Source organism: Pleurodeles waltl, chromosome 3_2, assembly GCF_031143425.1.
Source record: "Pleurodeles waltl isolate 20211129_DDA chromosome 3_2, aPleWal1.hap1.20221129, whole genome shotgun sequence".
Classification (NCBI taxonomy): Eukaryota; Metazoa; Chordata; class Amphibia; order Caudata; family Salamandridae; genus Pleurodeles; species Pleurodeles waltl.
This window is the reverse complement of record NC_090441.1, coordinates 172422339-172447691: the sequence shown is the minus strand read 5'-3', so window position 1 is coordinate 172447691 and position 25353 is coordinate 172422339. Positions and strand designations below refer to the sequence as shown.

The 25353-nt window shown below is 49.3% G+C and overlaps 1 protein-coding gene across 2 annotated transcripts in view; it reads right to left on the bottom strand.

The window, feature by feature from the left end:
• LOC138286641 (probable hydrolase PNKD) overlaps positions 1-25353 on the bottom strand; it is a 235025-nt gene that overhangs the window by 19075 nt on the left and 190597 nt on the right. For both annotated transcript variants that reach the window (XM_069227094.1, XM_069227095.1), the window contains exon 5: positions 15412-15504. In XM_069227094.1, coding sequence (XP_069083195.1) covers positions 15412-15504 — 93 coding nt within the window. The remainder of the gene's footprint in view (positions 1-15411; positions 15505-25353) is intronic.

Sequence of the window (25353 nt, the reverse complement as noted above, 5' to 3'; positions counted from 1 at the left end):
TGTCAGCAAATGAATAAAATATATTCAGGGCAAAATGCACAAAGGCCTAAAGCCTGAAGCTAAAGCGCAAAGAATACGTAAAACTAACCACACTACAGGAGGACACCAAGCAACCTTCTGATGCGAGATCCATTTTGATTAAGGTCTCTGCAGGTGTGTGGATCTATCGCTGCATCCAAAAGTGCCCAAAATCATAAATAAATCCACATGCATACTTGGAATGGGTATAGTTTTCTCAACGGCTAGAATGCAAGCACAGGTAAGAGCGATCAATTCAGCTACTTGGAAGGAATACGCGTGTGGTAAACACTAACTCTCAATAATTCCACTTAAGGTGCAAACAACATAAATGGTGGCCAATGTCTCCTTGTCATTTCTGACACGTGAACTGTCAGCGCAATATACAAGCTCGCAAATGGGTGGGGTGTACCTGTGAGATCGGCACACGGCGTGGGCAGCGATGAGAACGCAGCCCCACAGCTCCCCATCGAGGGACGTGAGAAACAACAAAGCTGGGTTGAGTGCAGGGCATCTCATCGGATACAATGGAAGGCTGAGAGTAACAGTATTTGACACTAGGACAACTGACACATTGAAAGGTGTTGTGTTTTAGTGGTTAACAGTGTCGCCACAACCTGAGATTCCGCGAATTCTTATTTACGCACTTCAACCGCTACACAATGGTTTGCTGCAGAAACCAATTCAGACATGTTTTGTTTTGACAGCCAGCACATATGGTCCTCAGTTGTTTTCCTCCTTTGGTAACAACCCTTGAACAAAAACAGCTACCGCCTCCTGGACGGTGTTGGCAGCATCCACAATACCAAGATCAAATACATCTTTCAACTGCTTTAAGAAATCAGAAGGTGTTTCTCCTTTTGTTTACAATTGTTAATCTTGGTACAACCAGTTTGAGGTGGGCAGGCTTTATCAATAGCATTCAGCAGGGCATCTCTAGCAGACGTCACAGCAGCACTGTTCATAGGTGATTGTTGCTGCCATCGATTTTCATAACCAAGCGATCCCCAACTTCTACGGGTATAATTATATGTAAAAATTGATTCACATCAGCCCAATCAGAGTTATATAATTTTTAAAAAGTTTTAAATTCTTCACTAAATTTCTCTGGATTTTCTCTAACCTGGGCATTATCTGGTAACTATCAAAAGAAAAGACAGGGGCCACAGGTTGTGAATGGTAACTGAAGCCCCATTCTCCAGGGCTGGGACACTGTCACAAGGGTAGAGAGTCCTCAGGCGGAACATGGGAGAGGTCACCAGAGTCACTGCGGTCACCATCACTAAGGCATCAGGCATGCCTACTGGGCGGGCCATGTGATCCGGATTTTGGGCCCTTCGCTTTGCAGTGGGTCTCAAGGCCGTCTCCAGTATCGGGGTTGTGTGAAGAAGGTTGGTAGATGGTCTCTTGTCATGTCAGCTTTGCATCTAGTCCTTGCACTTGTAGTATTGTCGGTCGTGCATCTGCTTGCCCTGTTGCCGCTCGATCCGGTCCCCCAGACGGTGATGCTCCTGCCTGCACCGCATCAGCCTCCCCAACTATCAGCCCTGGAGCAGGTTTCTATTTAGGATCCTTTACTCTTTTCTTAAGTCTACTGAAGCACTCCATATCAACACGCCTTCTTCAGGGAGGTACTTGGTTTGGTCACCATCAGTGCACTTCAACCACTGCTCTATAAATCTTTATGCTTTTGCCATACAGGTCGAACATAATGTAGGTCAGAGTCCCTAAGGTGAGCCTTGACCACCATCAACTCTTTAGCTCCCATTTTCCTTACTACACCCTCACTCGCAAGCCAGGATAAAACACCTTATACTGTCTCCGTGAAGGGGGTGGGCGAGTAGGTACGAGGGAGGGTCTGACATCTCTTCCCCCGCCAGCTAGCTAGGAGGAAGGTTGGGATGTATGGTCACACTTGTCCACCAACGTCTTGCAATTGGAGCAGAAGGTTCAGGCCAGGTACCTTTTTCAACACAATCATCCAATATAACACTAAGGCGGTCATTCTGACCCTGGCGGTTGAAAACCGCCAGGGCAGAGTGCCGTGGAAGCACCGCCAACAGGCTGGCGGTGCTTCATGGGCAATTCTGACCGCGGCGGTAAATGCCCACGGAGAGACACTGGCCTCTGATCACCGCTTTATGAGCATCCCACTCCACCGCCCGTGAGTTTGCAGTGAAGTCGTTTGTGTCCCAATACTGGCGTAGTGTGGTGCGCAGTGTGTCTACAAATGCCGGGTCTTGTAGCGATTCTACTTGTAAGGGCCAGGTAGAGATCCCCTTTTGACTCCTACCCCAGTTTAATGTTGCTCTCAGCGGTGAATGATCTGACAGTGTCTTCGCTAGATATTCTGTCTCATTTATCAGATCAGATATGTCCTATAATATATAATATAATAGTATATCTATTCTGGTGTATGTTGTGTGCGGGGGTGAATAAAATGAATATTCCCTCTGATGGGGATGTCTTATGCACCAAATATCGTATAATCTCATGTCACCTGCCCAGTGTTGCAATGGACTTGTAGTGCTCCTCTTCGTACTCGGGCCCCCTTGCGGGTTAGATCTATCCAATGCGGGGTACGGTATGCTATTAAAGTCCCCTCCCCATATAGCCGGGGATAATGGGTTTGCTAGCAATGACGTTGTGAGTGTGCTCAGAAATCCCGCTGTGCCACCATTCGGGGCGTATATGCCAACCACTGAGAGCTGCCTGCCATCTAACTGGCCTTCCACTGCTACGAATCTGCCCCCTGGGTCTATTTTATGTGCAGTTTGGTGAAATGGGACGCCCCCTGCGATCCATATCAGTACTCCCCTTGCGAATGCTGAATATGTTGTGCCTACCAGTTGCCCTCCCCATTTCGCACGTATCTCCCGTAGAGCCGGTTCCGTTAAGTGTGTCTCTTGGAGGATAGCGATATGTGTTCCCAGTCGCTTAAGGCGTGCATAAATTCGAGATCTTTTATTCAGCGTGCCCATACCTCTCACATTCCATGTCATTATGTCATATTGATTGCTATTGCGTTTAGTTTGTGGTGCCATTAGGGGTTATGGGGTGAACCTGTCCCTTTTTCCTCCGCCTTGGACTGTGGGCTTTCCCCTTGCTGCCCCTCTGATAGCGCTGCCTACTGTGTTTGCGTCTCGCTGTGGTTCCAATTGTTCAAAATGTGACCAAGGTGTGCATTTTGACTAACATGTTTCTACCCTCCCTCCCTATTAAATCCCCCACTCTCCTAACAACTGATATGTAACTACTTAACACGTGTATATATAAAAAAACCTGTATCCTTCTGGATATCCGCGGTGGTATTATCGTGTCGGTCTGCTGCGGCTCATTTAAAGGGCTCGCAACATTCCGCAGACTCTGTCTGCAATTATTTATGTGTGCCCCCGATGCGTGTGGTCCCTTTGGGCCCTCCAACCTCCCCCCAGGTTCACCCCCCCCCATGACGTTGCCACCCCTGAACAATCATAGATTTATGCAAAAGATACTCTTTGTTTTAGAGAGTGTTCTTGCTTCAGGGTCCCGCGTCATTCCAGGATCATCTGCTGTTCTAGGGGTGATCCTCGGTCCTTTCGTTTCCCCATCATGGTAGAGTCAGAGCTAGTTGTGTCCGAGTCTATGCTGATCTCAGGAGTCTCCCTCATCAACTCGAAGTTATTCTGTGTCAGCAGGGGGGTTTCCTTCAGAACTTTTGCTCTTTCCTCAGCTGCTTGTTGAGCAGATGGTTGAACCTTTGTGCGTCTCTTAGTGCGCTTCCTTGACGTCGAGAGCGACCACTCATCCCCCTCCCCCACGTCCTCGCACATCTGTGCAAGCCCTTTAGCATGTAACCATGTCCAGGCGTCTTCCGGAGAGGTGAATATGGGCACTCGATCTTCCGATATCACTCTCAATTTGGCTGGGAACAGTAAGGCGTATTTGATGCTGAGTTCGCGCAGTCGTTGTTTGACCTTTACATAAGAGTTACGTTTTCTTTGCACCTCTTGAGTGAAGTCGGGGTAGGCGTTGATAGTTGATTCTTCGTATTTGTGCGGGCCTTTGTTGCGAAACTGTTGTAGGATAGCATCACGGTCCCGGAAGTTTAAGAATCTAGCAATCAGTGGCCTGGGAGGTTGCCTCGGTTGCGGGGGCCTGCCCGGAACTCTGTGTACCCTTTCGACTGTAAAGAGCTTAGATGGGGCCCCGTTTAACACCTCCTTAATCAGCCATTGTTCTAATGTTATTTCCATACTTTGTTGCTGCGTGTTTTCGGGGAATCCCAAGAAACGGATGTTATTTCGGCGCGATCTACTTTCAGCCTCTTCCGCCCTTCTCCATAGCGCCTTCAGCTCCGCGTCCAAACGCTGAATCTGCTTCTGGTTGTCCTGAGTCATAGGAGATAGTTCGGCCAACTCCTCTACCGCCGTTTTGACTCTTTCTGACAGTTTGCGGTGATCCACCCTGAGTAGGTTCAGATCCTGCGATACTGCATCTATTCTATTTTCCAAGGACGTTTTGGTGTCCATAATCGTCTGTAGTACTTTCTCTAATTGCGCAGATTGAGACATAAATGTAAATGTAATGTAAATTAGCACTTGTATAGCGCACTACTCACCCGTTAGGGTCTCAAGGCGCTGTACTCATACCGCTATGGAACCCCTCCTGGCTTTTCCCTGTGAGGCGCCCACTCCTGAGCACCCCCAGGGTGAAGCCAGGCATCCAAGCGCTGTTGGGGCCGTTGTGGAGATTAAGCAAGCTATTGCCCAGAGTTGCAGAGTGGGACCCATGAATTAGATTAGGCACCGAGGCGAGAATTATCTGGTCAAGGGGAATTGAGCCCAAGACCTGCCGAAGCGGGACTTGAACCCTGGTCTTGAGCCAGATCTCTACTTCAGGGTCTGCCGCTCTAACCATTGAGCCACACTTCTCCATAAGTGTGCTCTCCAGTGATTGTAGGGTCGGATTTGTTTGTTGGTCAGTGGGCGCTGGTCCATGCACTGCACGATCTTGATTCTTAGCTGATTTAAGCCTGCCAGCCATTGTGTGTGTTTGAAGTGGGATTAGTGGGTTGTGGCGGAACTTTGCTGAAGGTTATTATGCCGTGGGTCGCCCTCTGGGCTCTTTGTGCTGGATCAATGAGCCTGCTGCAGTTTTCGCAAGTTCTATGTAGGAGGGGATGGTCTTTGATCGGGCCTTATGTGTGTTTTGCCTTCCTGCGGCTTGCTCCCCTCTGCCCGTGGGGTATTTCAGGGGGTCCTCCAAACAAACACGCTGACAGCCCCAATTATTTGTTGTTGAAGTTTATTTCGTAGATGATAACTTATATATGTTTTGCTATTGCTCAGTGTTGTTGCTGCGTAGCGTGGCGGCAGAGGCCTTATTGGGCGCGTGGTGACCAGCGACGGCGTGAATGCTTGAGGGGCAGTGCGCCAGTAGCAGTAGGTCTCAGGGGTTGGCCCCGCGCGGTCGGGATCCGGGGCCCCCAATGCCGTGGGGGGAGACGAGCTGTCTGGCGCGGCCTGGGGTGGCATGTACTGTTCCCCGCTCCCGTCCGATCCGCCTCTGCCCCCTTTGGACTTTCGGGAAATGTGCTGCTTGAAAGGGTGCCAGTGCTTGCGAGTTTACACCCCTTTGTTCTGTCCAGGGGGGGGGGGGGGCGAAAGCAATGAGGAGGAGAGAGGGGGGCGAAAGAAGGGGGGGGGGGGGCGCGCAGGCCCGGCCATGCTATTTCTTTCTGTGGCATAGGCCACAGTATGCCTCCCGTGCCCCCTCTTATCGCCCAGTATTGTAGGGTTGGATTATCCCGAAGTCCGCTGTTGGGCAGGGTCCTCGGGCGCTCGTCCCTGCTTGTAGCTTGGGCAGGAGGCCCAGTCGGGGCGACCCACCCTTCCCCGGCACTGTTTTCTTCCTGCCTGCAGAGGGGCCGAGGGATGCCCCGGCGCCCCCGCAAGCACGACGTTCGAGGTCTCCTGCCTCACCACGTTCTCGCCGGGTACAGTCCGCGATGTTCCGGGTGGATCGCTCCGCCCGCCCCCCCCCTCGTCGCGCCCTGCGGTATACTTTTGGCGCGGTTTGTCACGGAGCGCCGGCTACTCCGTGCAAGGGCGAGCGCCCGTGTCTGGATGCTCCCGGCGGCTGTTAGGGCTTTTCAGGTCCCGTAATGGCCGGCTCCTCGTGCGCCGGTGTCCGATCTCCAGATCGGAAGCTTCTTGCGCGGTGCTACTGGGCACCAGCGAGACGCGCCGGTGCCCTGGAGGCCGTTACTGCACCCCCGTATGCTGGTTTCGCCTCGGGGGCGCACTTCAGGATGTTAGAAGCGAGTCCGGGATGGAGCGCGTTCCCTAGCCGTCCATCCAAGTCGCCATCTTGGCTCCTCCCCTCCCCATTGCGTGAAATTGACGCAAACAAATATAAATCCCTGGTGTCTAGTGGTTTCTGCCCCCCCTGGGGGCAGATTGGCCTAATAAAAATAGGCCGATTTGCCCCCCAGGGGAGCGACCCTTGCCTAAGGGGTTGCTCCCCATATATAAAAAAAAAATTATGTAAAGAAAAAAATATATATCCCTGGTGTCTAGGGGTTTCTGCCCCCGGGGGGGGGGGGGGGGGGGGCAGAAAAGGCCCAAAAATGTTTTGCCCCCGTAGTGAGCGGCCCTTGCCCAAAGAGCTGCTCCCCTCATTCAATAATATATAAAAAAAAAAATCCCTGGTGTCTAGTGGTTTCTGCCGCCCTGGGGGCAGATTGGCCTAACAAAAATAGGCCAGTCTGCCCCCAAGGGGGGCAGAAATGGCATAAAAGTAATTTTGCCCCCCGGGGAGCGACCCTTGCCTAAGGGGTCGCCCCCCACATATAAAAAATAAAAAAAAAAACTTTTTTTTATCCCTAGTGTCTAGGGGGTTTCTGTCCCCCCCTGGAGGCAGATCGGCCTAATTTTAGAAAATTGTATGTCTGTATGGCTGCAGACTCGGCTAAAAGGAACCCAACTACTGACATGGCTGTCCGATAAGCATTCCAAAACTGAAACCATGAATCCGTTGCTAGCCGTGGCGTGTGCTTGCTGGTGGAGATATGCCCAGAAGGGACATGGAGCACTCCCATACACCCCGCTAATTCCGCTGGACTGTCTCTCGGGACGGCATAGGATTGAACCGCACTCATTATCGCAGTGGCTAGAGGCGGGAATACAGACAGTGGGAGACTGCTTTGGGGACGGCAAACTAATGTCGTTTGAAGCCATCCAGGCCCTCACTGCAGTGAATTCCGGTCAATTCTTAGCATATTATGCAATATGCCATGCAATCAAGAACACGTGGGGAGCTGGCGACCTAGAACCAGAGTCCTCTCCCATAATACATCATATTTTGCAAGGTGACGCACAAATCAAAGCAATATCAAGCCTGTACAAGGCACTCAGTGAATTTACGGAACCCCACTTGGAGAGGGCCAGGGAGAGATGGAACACAGTTCTCCTTGTCCCGATCCCTCTTGAAGACTGGCCGAAAGCACTATCCTATGCCCAGGGTGTATCAAGGAACCCTAGATTCCGATACACCCAGTTCAATTTTATACACCAAACGTACCTTTCACCGGCCAGGTTAAAGCGGATATTTCCGGGCACGGGCCCGACGTGCCCCAGATGCCTGGAACCATCGGCCCACTTTATCACATGGTATGGGACTGTCCTCAAGTGCAGGCAGAATGGGGAAGGGTGGTGAAGGCGACATCAGAATGGACGGGGCTAACGCTGGCAGCAGACCCCAGATCTTGCTTACTGGGAGTGAGGTCTGGAGCAAAAAAACATAGACATTTATACAAGTTTGTAGACATGGCCTACGTGATGTACAAAAGATTGATAGCAATGCACTGGAAAGCACCCAATGCCCCTGATCAGAAGACCTGGCACACCCTCACACTCCGCTGGGCCGGCACGGAGCTTCAGGTGCTTAAAAAAATTGGCACGGAATGGCCAGCCACACACAGGTAGCGACACGTGGGAAACACTAATAACTAAACTCGAGACAAAAAACGATAATAAACCTCCATGAAGGGGGCGGCAGAGCACATAAACTGAACACCAGGATCCCTACCAGAAATAACAGCATAGGGATAAGTAAATAGCTAATGGGTATATTCCCCCCACACCTCTCAAAGTTGCGACTAATCAGAGCGAGGGCAACAGTGTTGGTGCGTGGTGGAAGGTAAAGAGGAAAAATTAGCTATATCCTTCGCCTACCTATCTCGAACACATGTTAGAACGCACTCAGCCACCCGTGGGAACTGACTCAATAAAAACCGGAATACCACAATAGCCGCAAACGGGGCCTCTCTGAGCAGAAACAAAATATAACACAACGAGCTAAGCAGTGGGAAACAATTTCAGAATGTAATGATTGCTACAAATGTTTCTACAGGTGTGTAAAGGGGGGGGTTGTTTGGTTCTAAGCAATTTTAATCAGATAAATATGATCCTGTAACAATTTATGCTAACTGCTTGTATTGTATATCTGCTATATAAAATCAATAAAACATATTTTTTTAAAAAAATTCACGCAATGGGAGTAACCCCTTAGGCAAGGGTCGTTCCCCTGGGGGGCAAAATTAATTTTAGGCCTTTTCAGCCCCCCTTGGGCGCAGATCGGCCTATTTGTATTAGGTCGATATGCGCCCGGGGGGGGGAGTGGGGCACCAGGGAATGGTGTGTGTATATGTGTGTTTTGTTTGGGCAAGGGTCGCTCCCCTCGGGGGCAGATCGGCCTATTTTTGGTAGGCCCATCTGCCCCCAAGCGGAGGGCACAAAGCCCACCAGAGACCGGGAAGATTTTTTTTCCATAATAAGAGGGTGGGTGTATGGCCATACCCCCACCCCAAATAAATGGGGCCAAAGTTGTTCTGCCTGATACACACCTGGGGAGTGGGGGGCAGAAAGTCTACTAGATGCCCCCACCCCAACTGAAAGGGATAACAGTCTTTCAGCTCTCCCCCGCACACTAAAACATCTTATCCCACAGCAAGCAAGAGGACATTTGATTATTTTGGGTTTTGGTTTTAAAGTTGGGCCATGAGAGCTTAGCTAACTCCCAAAATCGTCCCACTTGGAATGGTGAGGGCTGCACTTTTTGGACTTTAGGACGCTACCATGTAGAAAAATCCACAAGACCTAGAATGAAAACCCATTGCAAGGTGCAGCTCATTTATTGGCTCTGGGTACCTAGGGTTCTTGATGAACCTACAAGCCCTATATATCCCCGCAACCAGAAGAGTTCAGCAGACGTAACGGTATATTGCTTTAAAACATCTGACATTGCAGGAAAAGTTACAGACTAAAACGCGGAGAAAATGGCTGTTTTTTTCACCTCAATTTCAATATTTTTGTATTTCAGCTGTTATTTTCTGTAGGAAACCCTTGTAGGATCTACACAAATTACCCCTTGCTGAATTCAGAATTGTGTCTACTTTTCAGAAATGTTTAGCTTTCTGGGATTCATCATTGGTTTCACACCCATTTCTGTCACTGACTGGAAGGAGGCTGGAAGCACAAAAAAATAGTAAAAATGGGGTATGTCCCAGTAAAATGCCAAAATTGTATTGAAAAAATGGGCTTTCTGATTCAAGTCTGCCTGTTCCTGAAAGTTGGGAAGATGGTGATTTTAGCACAGCAAACCTTTTGTTGATGCCATTTTCAGGGGAAAAAAACACAAGCCTTTTTGTGCAGCCCTTTTTCCCCATTTTGTTTTTTTTAAATTAAATTTTCGCTGTATTTTGGCTAATTTCTTGGTCTCCTTCAGGGAAACCTACAAAGTCTGGGTTTCTGTAGAGTCCCTAGGATGTTGGAAAAAAGGACGCAAATTTGGCATGGGTAGCTCATGTGGACAAAAAGTTATGAGGGCCTAAGCGCGAACTGCCCCAAACAGCCAAAAAAAGGCTTGCCATCTGAAGGGGAAAAGGCCTGGCAGCGAAGGGATAAATATTTGTTACATAATGTCAGCCTGATCTGATATGTGAAAAGATTGAAAGACAACTATGTACAAATCAGTGGCCTCTCTAATAAAACTAGAAACACGAGGTGATCCTTTCTATGCCTGAATTTCAGACCTTCTAACGGGAAAACCTGGGCTCAGAATCCAGCTTCGCCACTTGAAAATAATACGCGATTCTGGGCATCCATTTTCCCTTCATTTTCCTTAACTGCAAAAAATGGGAAGCCCTAAGTACTCAATTCAGTGTGTGGCATAATACATATCCCATTTACTACAATATTTGTTTCTCCATATATAATATTATTGACATCATCAGGCCATTCTTGATTAAGTCTTTCTACGGTAACTTAGACGTACTGAATTTTAATAGATGCCACACCGCAGTAATGTAAACGTAGGAATTAAAGGCAAACACCCCGAAAACATTGAGAAATATTTATCTATTTTTTTATTTTATATTTGTACTTTTATTTTTATAATGGTCATTAGGTCGAGCCTGCAGGCAGCACGCGTGTGCGCTGTTGTCCCTTGGCGACCTATTTGTCGGCATCATTACCACTCTCCTTAACTGCCTTCTAATTCGGCAGCACGTCCCACGCGTCACTTCCTGCGTCACTTCCATTCTTGGTGTGGCACATGGGCGAAGTTCAAATTGATTTCTCTTAATTAGTGTCCGTCCACTGCTCGCGCTGTGATTGAGGTACAATTTCTCCCTTTTTTTAAAAAACATTTTTTTTATAGTGCCAACGCGACTCATCCCACCCGAAAGTATTCAAGCGCTTTACATGAGCACAAGTTACACTGCACAAGATTGCATTCATTTTATTTAGTGAGTGCTTTTGAGGGCAGAGTTCAGGGAGCTTTGTACTTCACAGCAATTGTGTAAGGACGACTCCTTGTGTGCGCATTTGTTTTGTCCTTCTCTCTATGCCACTCCACTCTAATGCTCTCAACCCTAATCCACTCTAACCCACTCTAATCCATTCCACCCTAATCCACTTCAATCCATTCTACTCTAATTCACTCCAATCCATTGCACCCTAATCCCCTTCAATCCATTCCACCCTAATCCCCTTCAAACCATTCCACTCTAATCCAGTCCATTTTATTCCACCCTAATCCTCTTCAAACAATTCCAGTCTAATTTACTCCAGTCCATTCCACCCTAAACCACTTCAATCCATTCCACTTTAATTTACTGCAATCCACTCCTCTCTAATCCACTCCATTCCTATCCACTCCACCCTAATCCTCTCCAATCCACTTCTCCCCAATCCACTCCACCCTAATCCAACCCATTCCACTCTAATCCACTCCTTTCTAACCCAATCTAATTCACTTAATTCTAATCCAATACACTCTACTCCAATTCGCTCTAATCCATTCCTATACTATCCTTTCCACTGCACACCCATCCACAACATTCCACTCTATGACACACTTCTCCACGCCAATAACCTCTTGCTATGCTGAACAGCAGCCACTCTTCTGTACAACATGGTTAAAATACACTGCCAAAGCCAATAGCTCTTCAGTAGGCGAGACCTATTGGCTTTGCCAATGCTCGTTTTCATATGTCATCTATTTCTCACTCACACGATGGCTCTTTCAAAGGCTCTTAAGGCCAAGCCAGTCCTCTGGCTCGGCTTCCCAATGTAGTGTGTGGTTCGCCTGCCACCAGGCATCGTCTGTAAGTTGAAGGCTCCCTTTGGAAAGGGCAGAAACTCATTGATATGACAGGGATGAGAGTCAATGGGCAGGGAGAGGACATGGAAGAGAAGACGGCTGCAATAATGCGCGAGAGTAGGATTGTGCTTTGTGCATCAGTGTGCCCGACAGTGGGTACCACTCCAGCTCTCAGAACTCTGCATCACCAGTCAGAATATCTAGAACTATGGCTGGGTAACAGTGAACCTAGAGACCGAGAAACGAGTCTGACTTTGCTGCAGTTCAGAGCGCTGGAACAGCCCTGCCGGCAGGGGGATGCTTTATAAGACAACAATCAATAAATGCATGAACACACAGAAAGCCATCTGTCCTTGCCCCATCCACGAAACTCTGAACTTTACAAGTTCTGCAACAAACAACAGGAGGCCAAGCAGCCAGGAAAACCCAGAGCCCAAGCCATGTCACTACAGGGTCTTTTACCCAGAATGCACTTGGCCATCACTGACAGCAGCTTCTTTCCTAGTAGCAGTGACTGGGGAAGGCACAATGTTTATATGTATAAATCTCAGTTATTTGGCGGACTCGGGGTTCTGGTTTCATCCCTTGTTATTCTGGTGGGGCATCATCACATGTCAATCTATCAGGTCACTAACTGCCAGAAGGTAACTGCCACTTGTGCCTGCTGCTTGGTGCCCAAGCCTCTGCGAAGCTCACCAAGGACGCAGGCCCTGTATTCGGCCAGACCCGGGGACCTTCCTGGCTCCAGAGCGCCCGGCCTGGGCTTCTCCCGAGACACCTCCTGCTCCGCACAGAGTGAACCTTAACACAGTTTTGCGAAGTTTACAGCTCCCACCTGTTGGCCTTAATCACACTTCAACAAGGCGCTTGACAAAAAGGGAAAATAATGATCATTTAATTAAAATGGCTACAGAAAAGGTAAACAAACTACTCTTGAAGAAGCCAAACAAGAGAACCTAGAAATGTACATCTACTACAAACCTGATGTATAAATGCACTTTCCAAAGTTCAATGTCCAAAAAAGCCAACTCGGCCACAATCTAAGCCATTGCAGTCAGATTCTTTCAGGGAAGTTGCCCCACCATGAGCTCTCTTCTGATACAGTACATGCGTCCAAACATGACCCGCCCTGCTCTACCCTCTTGCAAACTTCTTTGCACTCTTGATTTGAAAAAAAGAGTACAAATGTCCCTGAAATGGGTTTTACAATCTTTTTCTTTGCTTCCTTGAAACAAAGGTGGCCTCCTGAGTAGCCCTTTATCGGCAGCTGCTCTGCACAGCGGTATGTTCTTGTCTGTCTGCACAAGAAGGCAAGGCTGTGAGGGTGTATGATGCCCACTTCCTAAGGGGCACTTGGTGGGTGACTCTCCTTTCTGGCTGCTTTTGCCAAGTTTCATGCACCAACGACAGACGAACAACCGGGGAGCTTCCTTCACAGACGCGAGATGCACATTCCCATATTCTCTCAAGTGCTACCAAACTGGTTTCATCTTCCAGGCGCTGGCATGTTTTGGTTTCTTTATAGGATGCTTAGCAACCTTAGAAAGAGAAGAAATACCTGTCCTTCCTTTGACAAAAGGGTCTTCGGCGCAGACACACCCAGCCCAGGTGTTACTCCACTGGGCCCAGCCTCCTAAACAATATATTTTATGTCCAAGGTCCCTTTGAGCAAATGACATTAGCAGCGAAACAGAGACGGTTAATGAGACTCTAATTCGTTAATTATCAATGCCCCACAGGATAAAGTTTACCAGATGTCTTGCTGCAGAGATAATTGGAGTCCCACGCGCTGAGCTTCACATCATTCATGAAAAAACGTGGTTGTGGGAGGAAAATGATCGTGCGTCACTAGGGAATCATATTAAGCAAATTTAAATCACAAGAAAAAAAATAAAAACATGCTTAGAATCTGAAAACCGGTCGCCCTTGATAAGCCATGCTTAGAATCTGAAAACCAGTCGCCCTTGTTAAGCCATGCTTTAAGTCTTTTCATTTGTGTTATTTAAATCAAAACACAAGGATTATCCAGATCTTCCTCTGCTTGTCTTTAGAAACCACAAGCCTAATAACAAGCACTGGCAAAGCCAAAGGTCTGGTCTTGGCAAACTGGGGCAATGGTTATTTTTTTTTAAATTGCAAGCAAGAGCCACAAAAAGAAAAAGAAAAAACACGCTGCCACCTAAGCATGACAGCCTATGCTTGCAATATAATTCTGAAATGTAAACAACATTCACTGAGGTGGCCATTTTACTAGCCCTGTTTTTAAATCACAAACCTTTCAGCTGTGACATGCATTTTATAGTTTGTATTTTTTGTGAAGGACACAAGAATAAAGACCTAACAAAGCGCTCAAATTGCAGGCAGCTACAATGTTACAATGTAACTTGCACACTTTATAACAGTAACTTTAAAAATGGGTGGGAAATAAATCAACTGAAGCGTACAGACAAAATAAATAGGGGCCATTTAAAGGTAATTAAGAAAAAACCTTGTTTAACCAGCTTTGTGATGAAGGAACTATTCTTAGGTGGATGTGAACACTGCGCACATGCTATGTGCAGTCCTCAAAGTCAAGGGAGCCAACAGGGGCTGACCCAATGCCCTGTGCTGTGGTGGGCGGATGCATAATGTGAATGACAATTTAAAAGACTAATAGATGCCGCATGCTGACCAAAAACCTCTCTCTGAGTATGCTGTGGATAAACGTTTTGCAAAAACAATAGTCTGGCAAAACAACTAAAGCTGTTTAAATGGACAGACTTAAAAATGAAAAATATATATATATCTCCTTGAATGATGACCGGCACCCATCTCCATTATACGGAACATGAATGCTAATTAAAAGTTAACAGACCCTAGGGTGACCAGCCATCCCGGATTTGCCAGGGCAGTCCCGGCTTTTCAGCAGCTGTCCCAGCACATTTTGGCTAAATTATCAGATGCCCCGTTTTTTAGAGAGGTGCGACTTAAAACAGGACGCACGTTTTTATGTATTCAAAGACAGGACGAGTTAGCAGTTCTTCATGTAATGTGTCTAACACACACGAGGCTGAGTTTAAAACATGCATTTGGTCAAGTCCCTCGGTGCCTTGTTGTCTGCATTTGTATGTTGACGACGGCGGTCATTTAAGTCACTTCTGTGCCCCTCGGTCGATGTCAGATGGTAGTCTTTCTACTATGTTTGCTAAATGTCCCGGTTTTAAGTTTTCAGATTCTGGTCACCCTAACCAATCCTCTTCTTCAATTGTGAAATCTGGGGGTTAAGCCCAACACCCTCAAGGTCCTTGGCCAGTAAGGCACACGGAACACGGAATAACTCTGGCCAGTCAGAATGTGCAACTCCCATAACCCGGTATTAGCCACATACAGTGTTTAACTTGAGCCAGTGGTTTCCGGTGCTTGGCACTGGAAGTTAATTGTAGGCATCAGCACTTATGCCAGTCTGCCACATGGTGGTGCTGTCTGCCTAATTTTAGAATGAGCACAGCAGTTGTTTAAAATTCAATATGCATTACAATGACTAGTATTTGCTGCCCAAGCCATTCTTATAACTTTGGGGGCCTGGAATAGTGTGAATTGTCACACTTGTAGAAGTGTCATGGTAGCAGTTGTGTTTGTACTGTGGCAGCACTGGCATGGCAACGGGTGGCGCGAGCTGCAGTGGCCTCCCGACAAGGGCCATGGGCTTTCTTTTTGTACAAATTCAGCACTGGCCACACGCCTGGGGTAGCTAATTCCATCACTTACTTGGTGAGCTCCGGAATGCGGTCGGTGGCGCTCCCGTACACTCGGCAGGACTTGTGACGCCGTTTCAAGGCCTTGTTACCTCCGCTGTGGTCCCTGGAAACAAAGCAAATGGTTTGGGTTAGAATGAGGAGTCTGGTCACCTCCACATTACTAGATACCTAGCCACCAACACGCCAGTAAGAAGACTGTGGAAGCCAATAAGTTGTAATCACTCCAATATATCCTCCAAATATCCTACAGAACTGGGTTCAATAAATATGTTTTAAAGCTGGCCAGTTCTTGATCTTTTATAGGACATTTGTTTCAACTATGGAAGCTGTTTCTTTCTCAAACAACGCCGCGCTTCCTAAATTTAAAGATGTTTATTCAAAAAGTAAGGGTAAAAAAGGGCCTTACTTGTAGTTAATGCCCTCACAAAGTTCATAAAAGCCCAGGAAGCTGGACACACCAGGCACAAGGAAACTGGGAGATATATATTATTTCTATTGCTAAAAGTGAAGTGTAGTGATACATAGGAGCTTACATAAGACAATCATCAACTAACTGACCTTAAGTAATATGTTTAATTATCCACAACAATGGCGCTGGTTTCACTGACCTTGACAAGATGAAAGGCTGAGTCAACCCTGCCTGAATAAAAGCTCAACACCATATGGTGTGGGATTAGGCTCACCCAGCCAAGGGCTTTAGACTCGGCGTAGGTTTTAAAAGCATAGTAGGGTGAGTCTAATATCCAGGGGCAGCTTTAGAATGGCCTCAACTGGGTCACAGAAAAGTCACCTTAAGTTACAAATATCAGCTGCCATTACCATGGCAACAGGGACTGGGTGGAACAATGCCCTTGCTCTGAGGAGAGGATCACTACATGATACAGTTTAAATCAAACTTGCAGTGCAATGCCCATTGTAACAAATTACATGAAAGGTAATTTATTTTTTAAATAAAAAGAAGGTATGTGTTGTGTTAGATAAGGACATGTGAAGCAAAGGCTTAAGGAGAAAGCCAGAGACATGGTTCAAGAACAGATTATGAGCATCCTACAGTCCATGGTGGAGGAGATTTGGGGCAAGTCTTTGAGAGTTTAGCTTGCTGAATCCTTGCCAAGCTGGAACACTGCCAACCATGTCAAGATTTCAAGAAACCTGCCATGGCCCAGCTGGAATCACTCACACAAATCCCACTCTAGAAAAATCAAGCCACCAGCAAGCACTACGACTAACTGTAAAGCGCTATCTACTGAGTGGGGTGGAGGCACCGCAGCCCATGAGCAGCGAGTGGTCATTCCTACTCTCTGCACAAACTTCTACTGGAAGGATCCAGAAGAATCAAAGATGGAGGTTCCTTGCAACTACCCCAGTTCCCATGAGGTGAGAGACCCGCACGCCCCCTACACACCCAAAGGCAAAGCCCCCCACTAGAGCACGCATTGACCACACATGCTACCTGTAGCCAGCACAAGGCCCCACCTGGTCAGAGTGGTCAGCAGACCCAGCCCCGCGCGCTAACCTCATTTCATACTTTGATAAGCAACAAATTACTGTCTGTTAACAAGATACACAAACAACACAAACATCTCTACCAAATAACAGTACCGACTTTGCTTTTGCGTGAGGGGGGCAATGATGCAGCATACAGGTGGGTTTAGAGGGGCAGTAACCATCTCAGTTTTGTGCAACACTAGTGAAATGAGTTCACTTGTTCCAGCCACTGACCAACTTGTGTATCAGCACCCGAAGCATTGTGTAGGGCCAGAAAGGGATCTCTGAGGGGCAACAGGGGACCCCCCCTGCAGGCTTGTCCTGCTCCCTGCCGCTCCTTGAGAGTGAGAGGTGGGTGGTGCTGGGTGAGGCCCGGCGGCGGTAAACTCAGGGCCACAAGTACCTGAGCTGCCAATCACGTCTTCACCAGTGCTTAATTTGTAAATAAAAACGTGCCTGTGCTGAAAGCCCTCCTCTTAAACACATGGCTGCTGCAATTCAATGTGTGAACATGGAATACTGAGGCGGCGTAATCCTGAAGCCATCTCGGGCCTCTTCAATTCATGTACAGCCACTTCCTGCCCCTTCAGCTCACTCTTGCAGCTTTCTGCTTTCTTCCTTTCTGACGCTTTTTCGTTTCTCTCTTCCTCCGTCTTTCCCATATGTGTCTTTTGCTCGCAGTAAATGCCTGAGGCAGAAGAATAAGCCCCGGCCCTCAAAAATAAGTGCTGGTGCTCAGCACCGGAAGCAACAAGCACAAATTAAGCACTGGTCTTGAAGCAGGAGGTGTCTTATGGGGCCCCAGTGCCTGGCCCGATAGGTCCCTTAGCCGCTACGTCTTCAGCTAGTAGAACGTTGTCAAATGGCAGAAATGTTGGCATGGTGCCCTGCAACACTGGCAGGGCGTATGCTAAAGGCTCCTCTTGGCAAGAGAAGTCGAAGTGGTAATCTAACCGGCAGCTCTGGGGAGGGATAGTGACTTCTTTGCACTGTACTTCCTCTGCTGCAGTGAAAGAGACAGAGGATGGAGAGCCCAAGCTTTGGTACTTCCAATAAGGAGTCAGAGACCGCTCCCAAGCAGCACTGCAGTGCCTTGAGGTGAACAATAAGTCTCAAGGCGCTAAACTGATCATGAATGTGGATCATTCTAATACTCTGAAGAAGAAGAAGAAGAAGACACAGCCACATGGCCCTCTGGCACCACTTCATTAACATACCACATGTCTCTTGCAGGGGTCCACCCTGGAACCCACCGCAGCTCTCTGAAGACGTGTGGTCTCAGTCCACCCTGGAACCCACAGCAGCTCTCTGAAGAGGTGTGGTCTCAGTCCACCCTGGAACCCACAGCAGCTCTCTGAAGAGGTGTGGTCTCAGTCCACCCTGGAACCCACAGCAGCTCTCTGAAGAGGTGTGGTCTCAGTCCACCCTGGAACCCACAGCAGCTCTCTGAGGAGGTGTGGTCTCAGTCACCCTGGAACCCACAGCAGCTCTCTATAGAGTGTGGTCTCAGTCCACCCTGGAACCCACAGCAGCTCTCTGAAGAGGTGTGGTCTCACTCCACCCTGGAACCCACAGCAGCTCTCTGAAGAGGTGTGGTCTCAGTCCATCCTGGAACCCGCAGCAGCTCTCTGTAGAGGTGTGGTCTCAGTCCATCCTGGAACATGCCGCAGCTCTCTGAAGAGGTGTGGTCTCACTCCACCCTGGAACCCACAGCAGCTCTGTAGAGGTATGGTCTCAGTCCACCCTGGAACCCACAGCAGCTCTCTATAGAGAGGTCTCAGTCCACCCTGGAACCAACAGCAGCTCTCTGAAGAGGTGTGGTCTCACTCCACCCTGGAACCCACAGCAGCTCTCTGAAGAGGTGTTGTCTCAGTCCATCCTGGAACCTGCCGCAGCTCACTGAAGAGGTGTGGTCTCACTCCACCCTGGAACCTACAGCAGCTCTCTGAAGAGGTGTGGTCTCAGTCCACCCTGGAACTCGCAGCAGCTCTTTGAAGAGGTGTGGTCTCAGTCCACCCTGGAACCTGCCGCAGCTCTCTGAAGAGGTGTGGTCTCACTCCACCCTGGAACCCACAGCAGCTCTTTGAAGAGCTGTGGTCTCAGTCCACCCTGGAACCCACAGCAGCTCTCTGTAGAGCGGTCTCAGTCCACCCTGGAGCCCGCAGGAGCTCTCTGAAGAATTGTGGTCTCACTCCACCCTGGAACCCGCAGCAGCTCTTTGAAGAGGTGTGGTCTCACTCCACCCTGGAACCCACAGCAGCTCTCTGAAGAGTTGTGGTCTCACTCCACCATGGAACCCGCAGCAGCTCTTTGAAGAGGTGTGGTCTCACTCCACCCTGGAACCCACAGTAGCTCTCTATAGAGTGTGATCTCAGTCCACCCTGGAACCCACAGCAGCTCTCTGTAGAGGTGTGGTCTCAGTCCACCCTGGAACCCACGGCAGCTCTCTGTAGAGGTGTGGTCTCAGTCCACCCTGGAACCCGCGGCAGCTCTCTGAGGAGGTGTGGCCTCAGTCCACCCTGGAACCCGCAGCAGCTCTCTATAGAGTGTGGTCTCAGTCCACCCTGGAACCCACGGCAGCTCTCTGTAGAGGTGTGGTCTCAGTCCATCCTGGAACCTGCTGCAGCTCTCTGAAGAGGTGTGGTCTCACTCCACCCTGGAACCCACAGCAGCCCTATGTAGAGGTGTGGTCTCAGGCCACCCTGGAACCCGCAGCAGCCCTCTGTAGAGGTGTGGTCTCAGTCCACCCTGGAACCCACCGAGGCTCTCTGAAGGAGGGTCTCAGTCCACCCTGGAACCCGCAGCAGCTCTCTGTAGAGGTGTGGTCTAAGTCCATCCTGGAACCCACAGCAGCTCTCTATAGAGTGTGGTCTCAGTCCACCCTGGAACCCGCAGCAGCTCTCTATAGAGGTCTCAGTCCACCCTGGAACCCACAGCAGCTTTCTGAAGAGGTGTGGTCTCAGTCCATCCTGGAACCTGCTGCAGCTCTCTGAAGAGGTGTGGTCTCACTCCACCCTGGAACCCACAGCAGCCCTATGTAGAGGTGTCGTCTCAGGCCACCCTGGAACCCGCAGCAGTCCTCTGTAGAGGTGTGGTCTCAGTCCACCCTGGAACCCGCAGCAGCCCTCTGAAGAGGTGTGGTCTCACTCCACCCTGGAACCCACAGCAGCTCTCTGAAAAGGTGAGGTCTCAGTCCACCCTGGAACCCGCAGCAGTTCTCTGAAGAGGTGAGGTCTCAGTCTATCCTGGAACCCGCAGCAGCTCTCTGAAGAGAGGTCTCAGTCCACCCTGGAACCCGCAGCAGCTCTCTGAGGAGATGTGGTCTCAGTCCAACCTGGAACCCACAGCAGCTCTCTGTAGAGCTGTGGTCTCAGTCCACCCTGGAACCCACAGCAGCTCTCTGAAGAGGTGTGGTCTCACTCCACCCTGGAACCCACAGCAGCCCTATGTAGAGGTGTCGTCTCAGGCCACCCTGGAACCCGCAGCAGTCCTCTGTAGAGGTGTGGTCTCAGTCCACCCTGGAACCCGCAGCAGCCCTCTGAAGAGGTGTGGTCTCACTCCACCCTGGAACCCACAGCAGCTCTCTGAAAAGGTGAGGTCTCAGTCCACCCTGGAACCCGCAGCAGGTCTCTGAAGAGGTGAGGTCTCAGTCTATCCTGGAACCCGCAGCAGCTCTCTGAAGAGAGGTCTCAGTCCACCCTGGAACCCGCAGCACCTCTCTGAGGAGATGTGGTCTCAGTCCAACCTGGAACCCACAGCAGCTCTCTGTAGAGCTGTGGTCTCAGTCCACCCTGGAACCCGCAGCAGCTCTGAGGAGGTGTGGTCTCAGTCCACCTTGGAACCCACAGCAGCTCTTAGGAGGTGTGGTCTCAGTCCACCCTGGAACCCGCAGCAGCTCTCTGAAGAGGTGAGGTCTCAGTCTATCCTGGAACCCACAGCAGCTCTCTGAAGAGAGGTCTCGGTCCACCCTGGAACCCGCAGCAGCTCTCTGAGGAGGTGTGGTCTCAGTCCACCCTGGAACCCACGGAAGCTCTCTGTAGAGGTGTGGTCTCAGTCCACCCTGGAACCCACCGCAGCTCTGAGGAGGTGTGGTCTCAGTCCATCCTGGAACCCGCAGCAGCTCTCTGAAGAGGTGTGGTCTCACTCCACCCTGGAACCCACAGCAGCTCTGTAGAGGTGTGGTCTCAGTCCACCCTGGAACCCACAGCAGCTCTCTATAGAGAGGTCTCAGTCCACCCTGGAACCCACAGCAGCTCTCTATAGAGAGGTCTCAGTCCACCCTGGAACCAACAGCAGCTCTCTGAAGAGGTGTGGTCTCACTCCACCCTGGAACCAACAGCAGCTCTCTGAAGAGGTGTGGTCTCACTCCACCCTGGAACCCACAGCAGCTCACTGAAGAGGTGTGGTCTCACTCCACCCTGGAACCCGCAGCAGCTCGCTGAAGAGGTCTCAGCCCACCCTGGAACCCACAGCAGCTCTCTGTAGAGGTGTGGTCTCACTCCACCCTGGAACCCGCAGCAGCTCTCTGAAGAGGTGTAGTCTCAGTCCACCCTGGAACCCACAGCAGCTCTCTGAAGAGGTGTAGTCTCAGTCCACCCTGGAACCCACAGCAGCTCTCTGAAGAGCTGTCGTCTCAGTCCACCCTGGAACCCACAGCAGCTCTCTGAAGAGGTGTAGTCTCAGTCCACCCTGGAACCCACAGCAGCTCTCTGAAGAGGTGTAGTCTCAGTCCACCCTGGAACCCACAGCAGCTCTCTGAAGAGGTCTCAGCCCACCCTGGAACCCACAGCAGCTCTCTGAAGAGGTGTGATGGGAGCTCTGTCAAGGCCGATTCTCCAGCACAACCCGCTGGTGAGTGCGGAATGTGGGGGTATTGCTTGACATTCATTTGTATTCCAGTGAGGGAACAAGCCAGCCTGAGGGGGGAGAGGTGGGCACTCGGAGAGGTCGGACAAAGGCTGCTCTCGGGGTCCTCCTTCGTCCGGTGACCGGACCAGGTCTTTAAGCAGGCCAGGAAACGTGTTTCTCAATCACTACGACTCTCGCTGTCAATGGGCATCGTTAGTAAACAATGCCCCCGTCCGCCTCTCAAACCTTGCCAACAAAATGGCGGGTGTCCACCAAGCTTAGACAGCGGTGGCACACCCAGAAATGCCCACAAAAGTCTGCAGGTGTCACATCGTGTCAGAACCCCCTTGAAAGTTCAGAAACCACTGAGAATTCCAGAAAATACTCGGAATCCCAGAGCCTTTCAATTAGCATTTCATTTCTAAATAAAAAAAGGCTGGTGCCAAAAACTCAACTCTGAAACACGCAGAAGCTGCAGTTGAATGTGCGAGCACAGAATACCGAGGATGCCTAACCCTGAAGCCATCTCGGGCCTCTTTAATCCATTTACTGCCACTCCCTGCCCCTTCAGATCACTCTTGCAGCTTTCTGTTCTCCCCTTTTGTGAAGCTTTTTCTCTTTTCTCTTCCTCCGTCTTTCCATATGAGTCTTTCGCTCGCAGAAAATACCTAATACAGAAAAATAAGTGCCGGGGCCCCGCACCCGAAACCACCGGCACAAATTAAGCACTGCGTTCAATCCTCCAGCCCAGGGATGCTCTTGCGGATTGGCCTTTCCTCATCACTCTCAGATGGAATCAACAGAATCCTGAAACAGGTCCTTAGGCCGCGGACACAAAGATACGTGTCCCTGTCTCAGTTTACTGAATGGGCTCTTCCTGTTCCTGGAATGAAACGATGCTGCCAGGGGTGACCTGTTCACCAACACCGTCTATCGGTGAATACCTGTCCGGTTCCCGGCCACTCCCTCAATCAAACCGTGAAATATGTGTTTATCAGCAGTCTACACACCAACCACATGAAAATACACTGCATTCTACCTGAAACTAAGAAGCCAAGACGAGGGTGCCTCAAGGAAATAGAACCACGCTGCGCGTGCTGACGCTTTAGCAATAACTTGCCCCCCTCCGCCCCCCCCCAAAAAAAAGAAACACACACACACACACTTTCTGGTTTTGCGGTCAGTTGGGAACAGGAAGTTCCAGAAATATGGCCACATTTCACAAATCTGATAAACGAGCAAGGCCTCGCGGCGGAAGTAAGCAGAGAAAATAGGTTTTGAGCATAATTTATGTCCAAACTGTTCCCAGCGCAGGCAGACGTTATGAGTGTCCAAGTGTGATGAATGTCTGACGCGCACCTTCACCGTGACCTCTGAAGCGGAACCTTTATTACACTGAGGAGATAAGGAACATAAATTAACGTGATATTACGTCTAAAGCCTTATTGAAAAGAGATTAAAGCTTGTGATCTTTCCGAGCTCGAGTGGAAGGCCCTCCACACCCTTCCTCCCTTTGGAAACCATAATAAACGCGGGGTGAAGGGAGACTTAGCAACCAGACTCAAGGCGTGCTGACAGGGCTCAGCATAGTTTCATCTTCTAATGCTGATAAAGGCAAATTACAGGTCATACCTTTTCAATAGGAAGGGTAAACAGGATGGGACTAATTACCTAGACCAGCGGTTCCCAACCTTTCGACTTCTGTGGACCCCCACTCTATCAGTACTGGAACCCAGGGACCCCCACTGAATCATTATTGGAATCTGGGGACACCGCCCACTGAACCATTACTGAAAGCAGAGAACCTAATCTGTTAATATTATTTAATTTTCTAAGCAGTTGTGGACCCCCTGAGGAGGCTTCGCGGACCCACAGGGTCCCCGGACCACAGGTTGGGAACCAATGACCTAGAATTCAGCAAGGCTGGCCCAAGACTTGCGGCCACTCTTAGGGCCAGCTGTACACAGCTTTTTTCTGGTTGCCAAAGGCCAGATTCTCAGAATCGAGCCGTTTGCAAAAAGGAAAAAGCATTTCCCAATGTACAATAGATTGCAGTTCGGTAATCTATTGACAGAATCGCAAAAAGGTTTTGCGAGTCCCAATAAGGAAGGGCCGTTCCAAGGGAGTCCCTTCCTAATTGTGAGTCGCAGTGGTATGTGTGGTTGTTTTGTGACCGTGAATGCAGTTGCAAAACAATTGCAGTTACCGCCAGCTTCAAGTTGGTGGTAACCCATTTGCTAACGGGAAGGGGTCCCCAAGGGACCCTTTCCCCTTTGTGAATGGAAGCTATTATTTTTTCAGAGCAGGTCGTGGTCCAACGGTCCACTGCCTACTCTGAAAAAATGAAAAGAAAACTTTTCCTTTTTTTTCATTTGAAATGCATCCCTTTTTCTTTTAAGGTAAACAGGCTGCATTTTAAAAAAAAACTGCTTTATTTAAAAAGCAGTCACAGGCATGGTGGTCTGCGGTCCCCAGCAGGCCACAATTCCTGTGAATGCAGCCATTCCCAATGGAGTTGTGTATTGCGACCTACCTCATGAATACTGATGAGGTGGGTCATTTGCGACCCCAGTGGGAATCGGAAACAGTACACTTAACACTGTTGTACATTTTGTTTTGCGACTCACCATTTGCGATTCCCAAACTTATCGCAAATTGTGAGTCGCAAAACAAAAGGTCGTACATCTGGCCCATAATGTGGTAGGATGTGCTGGCAGAGCTCAGCGTACTTGTACCTTCTAAAGCTGAAAAGGCAGATTGCGATTCGTATCGCTGCAATGCGAAGGGTCACCGGGATGGGACGGGCACCAAGGAATCACCAAGGCTGGCTCGAGACATAACGGGGAGGCTTGGTCAAAATTTAAACTACGCCACAGTGATCTGCATTATTTCTGGTTTTCCACATTAGGCTTGTTTCATACAATTCACAAACTTATGCTACTGTATCACTTCAGGTAATTGAGCCATTTGTGGTAAAAAAAAAAAACTGTAGCAAAATGTGCCATTCACTACAATGAAATGTTACAGTGAACTTACAGGAACAACAGAACGCGAGCGGCTGTTCGAGGTGCTTTTTGCGCTTTTCTTGCAAGAGCTGCATCCTCCCGATTTCACGCTGTTCCTAAAGCACGGAATGACAAATTTGCATTTCATGTAATTTTGCATAATTCTGCCAAAGATTTGCATAAATGTGCAAAAGCAGATTAGGCAAATTTTGCACACTACTAATAGTGCCCAGCCTTAAAATAGTATGTGGTCGTCTCATCTTTGCCTGGATGGCCCAAGACCAATGATCCTGAATGAACACGGCAGGGAAAGGCTCTGCTGTCCCAGAGCAGACCAAAGCTGCAGCATTCAGTAGACCCAATCAACACTGTGCTGGCTGAGGGAGCCTTCTAAGGGTCTGAACCAGAAGCTCTATAGGATAGGAATGAACAGCTATCAGCTACTACTGTTTTAGTCCAAAGGCCTCTGGCTAGAAAAGAGGGCAGAGTTCATGGGCAGGGGAGGTAGACTGCGAACAGACCAGACAAAGGAGCCTGGAAGGGAGGTTACCTTGTGGAGGAATATGCAACAAGTATTGGCAAAGTCAAAAGGGCTTGCCTTTGGGAATCAT